This window comes from Carlito syrichta, unplaced genomic scaffold, assembly GCF_000164805.1.
Source record: "Carlito syrichta isolate Samal-C Ts95f unplaced genomic scaffold, Tarsius_syrichta-2.0.1 Scaffold301572, whole genome shotgun sequence".
NCBI lineage: Eukaryota > Metazoa > Chordata > Mammalia > Primates > Tarsiidae > Carlito > Carlito syrichta.
Window position 1 is genome coordinate 366,555 of NW_007245668.1, and position 12,810 is coordinate 379,364.

At 36.1% G+C, this 12,810-nt stretch overlaps 1 protein-coding gene across 2 annotated transcripts in view; it reads left to right on the forward strand.

The window, feature by feature from the left end:
- The window catches only part of HDAC9 (histone deacetylase 9), a 512,743-nt gene that overhangs the window by 340,821 nt on the left and 159,112 nt on the right, over positions 1–12,810 (forward strand). For both annotated transcript variants that reach the window (XM_008054886.2, XM_008054887.1), the window contains exons 18-21: positions 5,035–5,090; positions 5,334–5,421; positions 11,134–11,253; positions 11,563–11,660. In XM_008054886.2, the coding sequence (XP_008053077.1) occupies positions 5,035–5,090; positions 5,334–5,421; positions 11,134–11,253; positions 11,563–11,660 (362 nt within the window). The remainder of the gene's footprint in view (positions 1–5,034; positions 5,091–5,333; positions 5,422–11,133; positions 11,254–11,562; positions 11,661–12,810) is intronic.

Here is a 12,810-nt window from a genome sequence, read left to right on the forward strand (position 1 = left end):
CTCCAGTCTGGGCGACAGAGTGAGACTCAAACTCAAAAAAAAAAAAAGAAGTGGAAGAGAAATAATAGCTACCTCTCTCTCTCTCTCTCTCTCTCTCTCTCTCTTTCTGTGTGTGTGTGTGTGTGTATGTGTGTGTGTGTGTACGAGTACTCAGAGGAAAGGTCATATGAGGACTGCAGGGAGAAGATAGCTATCTGCAAACCAGAAAGAGAGCCTTCATCAAATACCAAACCATACCAATTTTTTTTTTTTGAGTTGGCCAGGTTGGAGTGCAGTGGCACACTCACGACCGCCCTGGCGTCGACCAGTTGGGCTCCAGCAATCCTTCTGCCTCGGCCTTCCAAGTAGCTGAAACTACAGGCGTGTGCTACTACACCTGGTTTATTTTTTGGTTTATTGTAGAGAAGAGAGCTTGCCAAGTTGCCTGGGCTGGTCTCAAACCCACAGGCTCAGGCAATTCACTAGCCTCGGCCTCCCAAAGTGCTGAGATTACAGGTTGAGCCACCGAGCCCAGCCAACCCTACCAAATTTGTATGTGAAATGTCCAGCCTCCAGAACTGTGAGACATGTATGTCTGTGTGTAAGCCACCTTAATCTGTGGTATTTCATTATGGCAGCCTGAGCAGAATACATCAGGGATGTATGTTGGAGGGAGCAAGGGACAATATCACAGAACATATATGCAAGGAAGTGTCTATAATGATGGGCCTGAACTCTAACCCATATAGGGAGGCAAGTGAACCCAGTGGTGGGGGTAAATGATGGATAGCAAAGCATGAATAGGATCAGTGGTTTGAAAATCCCAGTATAATTGAGCCTTTAACTGGAAAGATATGATAGTAGGATAGTAGGATGTTTGACATTGAAATGATGGAGGTGATGCTGTTATTAGGAATGATAGAGTCTAGGAGTATAACTGTAAACAGAAGATGAACGCACTGAAAATAAGGAATCAGAACCAAGAAATCAGGATATTGAGTGGGTCATCTGTATGGATATTGGAATCACTAAAAATACTGGAGCAGTAATGAAAAAAGACAAGAATTTAAAAGGCAAAATGTTCAAGGAATGGAGATATAAATGTACAAATTTGAATGATACTTAAAGCAAAATCAAGAGAAATTTGCCATGCATTGAAATGAGATGGAGGAAACCTAGGGAAAGGGAGCCATTAAAGACAACTCATTGGTCCCTGACTTGAGTCACTGGATGACTCATGGTATCATTGTTAAGTTAGAAAAGGCTGGGAGGAGATTGGAGTTTGATCTTGGATATATTGAATTTTAAGTTATCTTGATGTATTGAAGTGATAGTGGTAGTTAGGCTGACATATTGATCTGGTGTTCAGAGTAGACTCCATCCTGGGGGTAGAAATCTGTGAAGTATCTGATGATGACTGATGGTTGAATTCATAAAAGTGGAGGCATTGCCTAGGAGGTGTGAAAGGAAGAGAAGAGAAGCCTAAGACTTGAGTAACTTTAATAGTTAACTAGCAGACTCAGTACAAGCCTTCAGGGAAGACTGATCAGGAACTGGAAAGAGAGATAGGAGAACCAGGAGAGTATGAAGTCATAGAAGCTAAAGGATGAGTCTTGTAAAAAGGAAGATGCAGCCAATAGTGTTGAAAGCTATTGAGGGTCAACAGACTGAGATAATAAAAATGACTTTCGATTCACTGGCAGGGCAGCCATTGGTGACGTTTGTAATAGCATCTTTAGTGGACTAATGAGGTTGGAAGAGAAATTAGAAGTTGATGACTGAGGCAAAAGTGGGAAAAAGGAGAAAGGAGACAATAGGATAGACCACTTTTTCAAGAGAGTTTGCTGTTCAAAAGGGGAAATAGTGTGACAACTAGAGGAATTGGGATTGAGGATGAAGATTGTATCTATCTATATCTATCTATCTATCATCTATCTATCTATCTATCTATCTATATCTATATATATATGCAGAAATAAGCTAATTTAAATCTAGATGAAATCCACATAAATTAGAGGGTAATTTTAATATGAATTAATGTGTTAGTATGAAAAGTTTGGTAAGTTATGGTAGAAAAGCAGGAAGGGATAGGGTCCAAATTGCGAGTAATGAGACATACTTTTGGAGAACTAACACCTCCTCTAGTGTAACAGGAGGAAAAGGGAGTGGAATGCTTTAGGATTCAATCTCCGATCTCTTATTTTGTTCTATCTTATCTTGCCTTTTTCTGGGTTATCTAATCCTTTTCCACAAGACAGTGTTGTGGGGTGAGTACAGTGGGCTTTGTGCTCTCAAAACAGCAGTGAAGAAACAAGGAGACACCAGTTCTCCTTGTGCTACAGGTTGATTTGTGAGGTGGGAGAGGAGAAACAGCTACTACTTGAGCAGATTGTAGGAGAAGCAACCTTGTGAGGAAGAAGGGGTACTCAGAAAAGGTATGGAATACATAGGAGCTTGATGTTTCTAAGGATACACTGGTAGCTTTTAGTAGATCATGATGACTTAGAAAAGAGTTGTTGATACTGGCAAGAAGAAGATATTTGCAGTCTAAGGTCAAGCAGATTCAGAAGCAGCTTAGCAGAATGGTGGCAGTACTGAAGAGGTTTCTGAAATGAAAAGCAGACTCTTTACTCAAGGAATTTGTAAGAGTAAAGAGGAAGATGGAATTCAAGTCTATTTGGGTTTTGTTTTCCATATTTCAGCTAATTACTTATGAGATTTCATTTCCATTTTTTCCTTAGCATGGATTGTAATCAGATTGACTTCCTTTGATAATACTTTCTAAAATTCTTTCTTTGAATTCATGCATTTTCCTCTGTCCAGAATACCCTTTAATCCTTTGTTTGCCTATGTAAACACAGCTCTTCTGGTAAGACCCCTTAATATCTACCTTTCAACATTCTCTCTTGGTTTTATAGTATTTTTTCATTCTGAAATAACTCATTTTTGCTATAAAATCATTTGGACAATATATGAAATTATAAGTTAAAAAAATTCCATATGATTCCCTCACTATATCATACTGTGTATATTAACAACAACACGTTAAAAATTAATATTCTAAAGTATTTTGTGTTTCACTGAATATTTATAACAAACTTTTAATGACTATCTTATATTCTCATAAAGGTACCATAATTCATTAACCAGTCTCTCAACTAACTTAGGCAATTCCCATTTTTCCTATTGTATATAAATATTATATTCTATATAATTGCTTATATACATAGTGACTAACACTCTTAGGGCAAAAACTGTTTAAGTAGATTAGAAATTCAAAGAGTGTGAATGTGTTTAAAGGCACTGCATATATAGAGGTGCATTATTTTCCAGAAAGACTATAATAAATTATCCTTCTATAAACAAGACACTAATGTATAAGTTACTACTGCATTGTCAGCATAGAGCATTTTTTAGGATTATAATTTCCTATATGGAAAAAAATGACTTCTTATTGGGGCTTTCAGCTGAGTTTGATTACTAATTAAGTTGAATATTTTTTGGTCACTGAATGTTTTCTTTGTACTGTTTAGTCATTCCCTTTACCCATAAAACATGATATTTTTAAATTAATTAGAAAATATATTTTTATATTGTTAATCTAATTATAAAAGCTCTTTACATGCTAGTTATATCACCTTGTATTATATATTTGTTGTTAATTTTCATTCTAAGTATTGTTTTCCAAGTGAACTATTATTGTATCTATCATAATCTTTACTGAATTCTCTGTTCTCAGAAGTCCTATAGCACTCTATAGTCTCATTCTGCAATATTAACATTTTAATCTCTATTGTCTAGTGTTGCTCATTAAGAGTTTCTTTCATATTAGTCTTTTATTGCCAGAGAGATAGTAAGTACCTTAAGAAGAACAGTAATGTGTTTATCACCATTCCTAGATTTTTAATTAGTATTGTGTTATTTAACTTCTAATTTGCTTGAGATTTTCATTATATATACTCAACAAGATATATAGCAAATTAACTCATTGTGTGTTAAGACTGTAACATAACATTGTAGAAAAATGCATGTGTGGTTAAAGACCTAGAGAATAGATTAGTTTTCTCAATATCTTTATACTTGCAGTGAAGGATGTGAAAAAGAAAAAAATCCCTAGGGCATAGTAAAACTATTTCAAAAGTTTCTGGGATTGTATATTAAAGAAACATTCTCTTGTGAGCATGTTTCTTGAGCCATAGTTAAGTGAAAGGTGGTGTGAAACATGTGATAAATGATTATTTTTCACGTCAAACAACCCAACTTTTCTTAGCATGCTAGCTTTGCAAGGATTTATAGTTCCCTGCCTTCATGCCGAAGTTACTTCAGCTTTCCGTGATGCATTCCAACTAATCTGGAGGTTAAGGCATTTCTTGATCATGGATAGATCCTATTGCTTCTCAGCCCTGGAATTCTTTATAAAATTCCAGAACATAGCCTAGAAATTGACTTAGGGAATCCAATAAAGTTGCAAGTATTGGCGGCCATCCAAGCTATATTTATAGACTGGAAAAAATATGGGCTTTCCATTGTTCTTTTTTTTCACCTTTCTGGGGTTTCTTTTGTGTCTTTGTGAGTGTGTGGGTGTAAATTTATCATTTTACTGACATTGGAGTGAAAATAACCATTGAGGGAATCCAGCTAAAGAATTTTCACTTTGTATCTTCCCTGGTCTTTCCAAACTTTGACTTAAACCTGCACCAAGAGTGAATTTCCTCTCTGTCAGATATCGATGTCATAAAATAAGAGGTTGTTCTTGCTAATGAATCATACTAGTTTAACAGTTGATATGTGTGTTTGAGAGCTAGGTATAACTCCCAAATTCCTGTTCCTCCCTGAATTCCATGGGATCCTTGTTTTTGAGACATGATCTGAGAAAATGTGATCATATGTATTGCTTCTGTTCATGCTATGACTGGTAATGGGGACACAAAATCAAGGTCAGTGACATCGAGGAGACTTCAGTTTTGTGTGTGTTTACCTGATGCCCTGTTGTACATGGAGATCCAAACCATGCCGCCCACATCTGACCACTGAAAACCTGTCTTGTTCCTACAGAATGGGTTTGCTGTTGTGAGGCCCCCTGGCCATCATGCTGAAGAATCCACTGCCATGTAAGTACCAGGATCTGTTGGCCATCTCTAACGCCACGATTCCTGGCGGTCACCTGCCCCATGCATGTTTCTGAAGCCTCTAATTGTTAGCAGATGGACTGAAAAATCTTGCGAGGTACTCCCAGAAGCAGATTTATGGCTTCAGAGATCATATAGCATTTAAAAAAACGCTCTGAACATTATTTATAATGGTTTTCCTGGATGATTTGCTTTCTTATTTCTCTGTTCTTCTCTATTCCACAGGGGGTTCTGCTTTTTTAATTCAGTTGCAATTACCGCCAAATACTTGAGAGACCAACTAAATATAAGCAAGATATTGATTGTAGATCTGGTATGTATTCCTGGCCAGAGCTGCATTTTCAGTGACTCTAGATAAAGGGGAATGGATTTGTATCTCTCTGTTAGGTTGTCTTGCGTTTAGCACTTGCAAACAACTGAAGGGTGTGTTTCCTTTGAATGTGGAAACTCATTAAATTCAGGATTGCAGTTCTGAAACCATAAACATTCACGTTTCACTTTCATGGTGTTAACTGCAATTTAATGAGAAGAAGGCGCAGATCAGGGCAACTTTTATGATCCTTAAATGAATTGATACTTCCACAGTTAAAATAACCCAACAGAACCTGAATTTACTTTTCCCTACAGAATATACACTCAATAGTCAGATGTGCTGGAAAGAATGCTGTTGCTTTGGTAACCAATTGGCCACTTCCCCTGGTTAGCAATCATGTTGCTTGTTGTGCAACAGTGATATTATTAAAACAAGTCAGCATGTCATTCTTACTGAAAAGATCTCAGATCCCAGATGCCAGTTTGGGATGATTCCCTGCAGGAACCCTGAGTGATTAAAAGTCAGAGGCATTAGAGTAGCCTTGCATTTGAACATGATGCATTCTCACACTATAGAGTTATAATTTGTTTAACAAATGGTTTGTTTAAAAGCAGATGACACTTGGCATGTTGTCTATAGTGTATTCATGAATAATGAGCTGGAGATCTGCCCCATACAAAAAGGACCAACCCAGGAAAGGGCAAAGAGAACAGAATGGTGATTTATGAGCCCCCTTTTCGGCGTGCCTCTAGTTCATGAGGAGGTGTAATAGGTTGTCTGACAAAGCATAGACAGGAAATGAACCCTGGCATCCAAACTGAACCTGCTACATCTGCTCTTAATTAATTTTTGCAGGTGATAAAAGATTTAAAGGCAAAATATGTTAAAGGGTTTTTTGAAGTGCAAGCCTTAATAGTCTAAATCTTGTTCATATCTGCACTCATAATTAAATCTTATTGGAAGTCGTGGCCTCACCCTCCAGCCCTCAGATTCAGTTAAGCAGGCACACCAAAGGGTTGAGAGAGCACAAACAAATCCATGTGAAGAAATACTTAGCTAAGTTAAAATGAAGATAAGAGGGGTGGAAGACTGATACACATTTGTAGTGCTTGGTGGGAATAGATGTTTTCCGCACACTGTATTGTAGCATTTCTGCAGGCATTTGGAGTGAAGAATCTTGAAACCCGTGTATTTTCCAAGCATGCTTAAGATTCAATGTAGGTCATAGTTCACCATTAAAGAAATATGTTGAAGGCCTAGATATGCTACAGCGGCAAAATCTTACATGTTTTCCCATTACATTTAAAATGACATTTCAAGCAGTTAATAGTTACTGTTTTACATAATTTATAAGATATTAACATTTAAAAATAATTTAATGTGTGCCTAGTTCTGTAAGGTCTATGCTAGAGAGTTAAGCCAAAAACTTGAAGAAAGGATAACAAGTGAAGGCCGCCAGGGACGGTGGCTCATGCCTGTAATCCCAGCACTTGGGAGGCTGAGGGAGGAGGATCACCTGAATCCAGGGATTCATTACTAATCTGGGTGATAGACTGAGACCCTGATACTACATGATAAAAACAAACACAAAATAAGTAGATGAACACCATAGATTGTGGGAAAAAATTGTCTAGCTTCTAAATGTGTCAAAATTATGTGGGAAGGTGATTAGTCAGCTTTCTGTCCTATCCTTAAGAATCATTTAGTATTTACTTTCTGAAGAATCTCCTCTGCTACCATTTGTGGTTCTGTGAAGATAATCAAAAACTGTTAAGGGTCTTCTTTAAAAGCACCTTTGTGATGGTCAAATTAAAAAGTAGTGAATTATACAATAGACTTGAAGGCTAAACTGTCTCCTGTGTGATAGATACTTTGTACTTCAGAGAATTTATATTCAAAATTTTGTTTTTGATTATTAATACAGTATAAGAATAAAAAACAGCAGAAGAAAATTTGACACAATTTATAAAATAAGTTACTTGGTAGCTCCAAGGAGTTTCCTGCAAGCTTACTTTCCTTTGATAATGAATTTGCTCTATTATCCAATCATAAAGAATCCTGATTTCCCAACAGGCTGCAGTAGATGAGGAGTTTTTGTTTCAGAGTCTTTAAATATAAGAAGTTCTGTCCAAAGGGTTGCCTCTGAGATCACCACCAGCCCACATATTCTTACTTTCAAGTCTTCCAAATTTTGCAGCTGCAGGGCTACTTTGAGGAAATTCCTATTTCTTCCAGCTGCCGAGAAGGAAGTTTTAAAGTGCCACGTGGCCCTGAGACATCCGTTTTCCCTGGCTGACAGGTCTTTTCTGCTAGTTAGCAAAGGAGAAGAGGAGAGGGTTCTTCAATGGCAAAAGAGCTTCATTCCTGCACATCCAAAGTCATTAACATTAACTGGTGGGTGTGAACTAACTCCACAAACCCGAGTGCCAATAGATGGCAAAGCCACTCCATTGTCCAGCAGCTGAAAAATGTTTCAGCATTTTCACATGCCTAGCAAATACAGAACCAGAGTTCTAATTCACCTCCTATTTGGGGTCACAGCCAAATTCAGAGGCCTTGAATATTTTAGGCAGAAATGATTCCAGTTGATCTGTGAAGCTTATTTATTAAGTTTCTCTTTCTAAGGAAGGTTCCAAACATATTCAGATGAATGTGTAGGGGGAGCAGGTGTAGAGGGAGCAGGTTTTTCAACCTGCAAGAGAACAGCCATTGTGTTCAGGGCATTGACTTGTCCTAGAATTAGGATTTGCCTGTGTGACTCAGGTAGCTTTTAGATTATATGACTTTTAGTTTGAAAATAATACTTTTTAGGCTCTCTTTGTAAAAAGAAAAGTCAATTCAAATGTCCTTTGATTTGGAAAACTGCATTGTTAATCAAATGCATTTATATTTTTATCACAAGTCTCTATGCTAAATTATTAGGAGTGATATAACATTAGCTGGTAGAATATATAAATTATGCAAATCTATTTTAACATAGTAATGGAAATATATTGGTTCTGAGTCCCTGTACAGAATCAATTTTCTAAGTTTATGTTTTAATCAGTAAAATGCTGAAATTATTTTTCAGCATTTCCCAGCATATCTTAGATACAAAGTCTATTTTGAGGTTTTTAATGATTCATTTTATTTCACATCTCATAATCACCAATAATTTTCTTATCTTAGTCTATTATGTATTTGTTGCTATGGAGAAACAAGTTTCAGATTATACCTGAGAAGCCAGTACTTTGTATGAATATTTTGCAGCAAGGAAAACTGAAAAAATTAAGCAGAGATCCTCAAGACTATACTGTAAGTTGTTGCCCCAAACAATAGACATACTTGGATTTAATTAACCCTTATCTCTAAATATTTGATGAATATGAATATAGAATCAAGGATTACCCAAGTATTAGAAAGAGAGAATTTATATCTTTTAATGAACAATGTCTGTTGAAAACCTTATTATGCTGTGGACAAGACTGTATTTCTTATTTAGGAATGTATGCACTAATAAGTGCCTAACACCTTTGTAAGAACCAGTAATGTTATATCTTAGACAACATATTATCTTTTGACCTTCTTAAATAAACCTTTACATTGTCCCTAGAGAAACAATAGTAATCAATGACAGTATTTTTCTGCTTTTCAAATTGTAAATGCATTTATCCTCAGAGCAAATGTGTCTTAAGAACCCTCACTAATACAGTTATTTTATAGGAAAAATGCAAGCATTCCTTCTGTGTTGTTTTTCAAAATATTTGGTTTGTCTATCGTCTAGATATCCAATAACCAACACAAAAGATATATTGGCTTAAGCTGTTTCATATTTATTGACGTAAAGAAAAATTGTTTTGCTTTTTTTTTGCTCTGATTTCCTTTGAATATTCAGAAATCCAAGAATTAGTACATTTTCAGTAATTTTTTTTTCTGATGTGTATGCCTTTAGCTGGAACAAGTCTCTAGGTTGATGCATACCTGCCCCGATACTATGATTCCTTAATTAATTTTGAATATGTTTACTATTCAAAAGGGAGAAAATAATATTGCATGTCTACACCACGGATGGCAAGTTCAGTGTAGGTTTTCAGAACTCACCAAAAGGAGGCTCTGGTTGTATCTAGCAAAGAAATACTGGACTGGAGACAAGTTATAGAAACCCACAAGGAGAAATAATGACTGACAAAGACTCACCTCATAGATTTGCCAGGAGGATCAAGAAGATAATAAATGTTAAGTTTAAGTTAACCAAATAAAGGTTAAGTGTTTGACCTTCAGAATAAGATGTGGAACAAGACTCACTCTTGCAATTTATTCTCTACATAGTCTTAGTAAATTACTGGAACTCTCTGAGCTTCAGTTTACTTATCATTTAAATTAGAAATAATACCACATATTCTATACAATTATTAAATAATTACTACAAGTTTCTTTCATACAGCCTGACTTAAAAATTCTAGGAATCGTTGAAAATAGTGTGATTCTTACTGACATAAAGTACAATATAAGTATATAGTTGCAAGTTGTCAAAACTTTTAAATAACAGAACTAGAAACTATGTATGTTAAAGATGTAGTGATAATATGCTATTAAATACTAACATGTAGATTAAAAGCTTTTAAAAAGGATACACTTTACTTTTGTTCAAAAGATATTAGAAATCATATAAATTGAGGTCCTTAACACCTGGGACTTTCAGTGAAGATATTTGAAATAATGCTAGTAGTTTTAATTCATTATAATATACAAATGTCCTAAATATTTTTCATTAATTTTAATGACAGTCTTTTTTTTTTTTCTTTTTCTTCTGAGTGGGAAGAGTGAGTGGTTTAGGAAAAGGAAAACAGAACAGGAAGAAAGCTGGGAAGAGAATCATGATATGATATTAAAATTAAGCAGATTGCATAAGATTACACAAAGTCCCATGCCATCTTTCTGCTTTGGGCCAAATGATTTAAGAGTTAATGAGCTCATGCTCCTGTGTCTTCAACGCCTGTGTTACTATTTTACCAAAATGAAGTATGAAGTCCTTTTTGCATCTGGCATCTCTTTTGAAGCCATTCTAACTGCTGAGGGATTGCTAACTGAACTGAATGCTTGAAGAAAGCCAATTTATTCAGCTGGTTGCAAAGCCTTTGACCTTAATGGTGGGACTTGGCAAATCAATGCATACACGTATGTTTAGTGTTCTGTCAAGAATTGCGAAAATGCTCTGTAAGCCATAGATCCTTCTGCAAAATACTAGTTTGTAGTTTAAACATTAGTCTTTTTTTGCAGAGGCCAATGAGGCTAGTTAATTAAGCCTGAGGGGTTATGAACTGTTGGCAGTTAATAAGTCATAAAATTCCTCCATAAAACAGGATGCTAGATTCCATCACTGAAGCAAAGAGTACAAAGAGCCGGTGTATAAATATCTAATTGTACCAAAGGACTGGGCTTTTTCAATGACTGCTCATCTGGAGTCTCTAGGGCATGCTCGCTGTGGTTTCCTGATTTTTAGAAGCCAGTTTAAAAAATGAGTGCATTAAAGGGTAATTTGCCTGAAAGTTCAGGAAGTAAAGGGGGTGGTGTGGAAGCAGGCTGAATGGGAGAAAGAAAAAGAGGGACCCAGTGAGAAGACAGAAAAGGAGAAGAGTGGGACAGAAAGACAGGGAACTAGAAATCAGAAAGGTAGCCTCCACACAGAGTTAGACCTGACTGTATTAGTCGTCTGTTTTCTTTTCCCTGTAGGATGTTCACCATGGAAACGGTACCCAGCAGGCCTTTTATGCTGACCCCAGCATCCTGTACATTTCACTCCATCGCTATGATGAAGGGAACTTTTTCCCCGGCAGTGGAGCCCCAAATGAGGTTCGGTTTATTTCTTTAGAGCCCCACTTTTATTTGTATCTTTCAAGTAATTGCATTGCATGATTACCCCTAATTTTCTTGTCCTTTGCTGGTGTTTTAAATTACACGAGATTACTGAATTGTCCCGCGGGACCAAGAACCAGTGCAGAACAAGTGCATAACCCAGAGCACTGGTTGTCAAGCAAGGTTGGGTTGATTTGACGTGTTGTTTGATGTTTGTTTCAAGAGGTCCCATGTGGTTGTTTTCTTCTCTTCTTACTTTCCTCTATTTGCCGTCTTGTCTAGCCACTGTGGCTTTTCTCTTCCCAGGTTGGAACAGGCCTTGGAGAAGGATACAACATAAATATTGCCTGGACAGGTGGCCTTGATCCCCCCATGGGAGATGTTGAGTACCTCGAAGCATTCAGGTTGGTACTTCTTTCTCTCTGAAAGTGGCAAATTGAAAAACAAACATCCATGGAAATAACACCAAATGTGAACGAAAAACACAAATATCTAACTAAAGTAAAGTATGACTCCAAAGATACACATGAATATGTGTAAGAAAAAAAGTATATCAAGACCTAATTTTAGTTATACAGGTATTTGGCCAATAGCCAAGACATTTTTCTCTTTCACCCCCACAAACAAGGAGAAAAGCAGATTTTATTATTAAATAGTTATTTCTGTAAAATTCTGCCTGCTATAACATATGGCATGACATTAATATACTAATTGCTCTGAGAAGCTCTTTACTAGCTATTTAATTTTGTTGGACAGGCATTTTCCAAACTTAAGCGGACTGTAGAATTCCTTTTTTTTAACACAGCACCGTTTAGCATTCATATTCCTAAGGAGCTAGCTCAGTTTAGGAACATTGACCTAAGCAGTCTTATTTGATGGCAGAGTAAATGTATTTTGTGTATTTTTTCATTCACATTAAAACATCAACTAATTAACTGCTCTTTTCAGATGTCCACAAAATGGAGGAGCAAATGAAATGTATTCACACAGCATTCTGCTTCTTTTTCTCTAAGTAAAGAATTTTTTAAAAAATTAATTTAAGCAAGAAGCAACAAATACAAAGGTTTTTTTGAGATAGAATTTTAAAAATGAGCATTTCTTCTCTGAAATTAAAAATATACATATTAGCTTTGGAAAGGTCTGTGTTTTAAGGAGAAATGTCACCATGTGCTTCCCTTGCAAGATCTTAGGTGAAGTTTATAGCCTGTTGGTATTGTACAATTTCTTGGGTGTTTTGTTTAGTTGAAAGCAGAAGCAAATAACTCCATGAAAAGAAATTTTAGAGGTAGTCATAGTTTTGAAATTCATCATTTGTAAATCCCCAGGAAGAAAATCTTATTGATCATATATTTGAAACTTGGAGAATTAATTAAGACATTTTTCAATAAAATGGAATTTTTGTGGTTTCTGCTGTCCTGTGTAAGCATACTTCATTTTCTCAATTGAAAGTCATTTCTCATTAGACAATAGATCTAAGAAAAAATGGTAGAAAATATCTGTTAAAAATGCATTTAAAATTGGGCAATTCCCTCGGGTCCCTTCCCACTGTGAGAG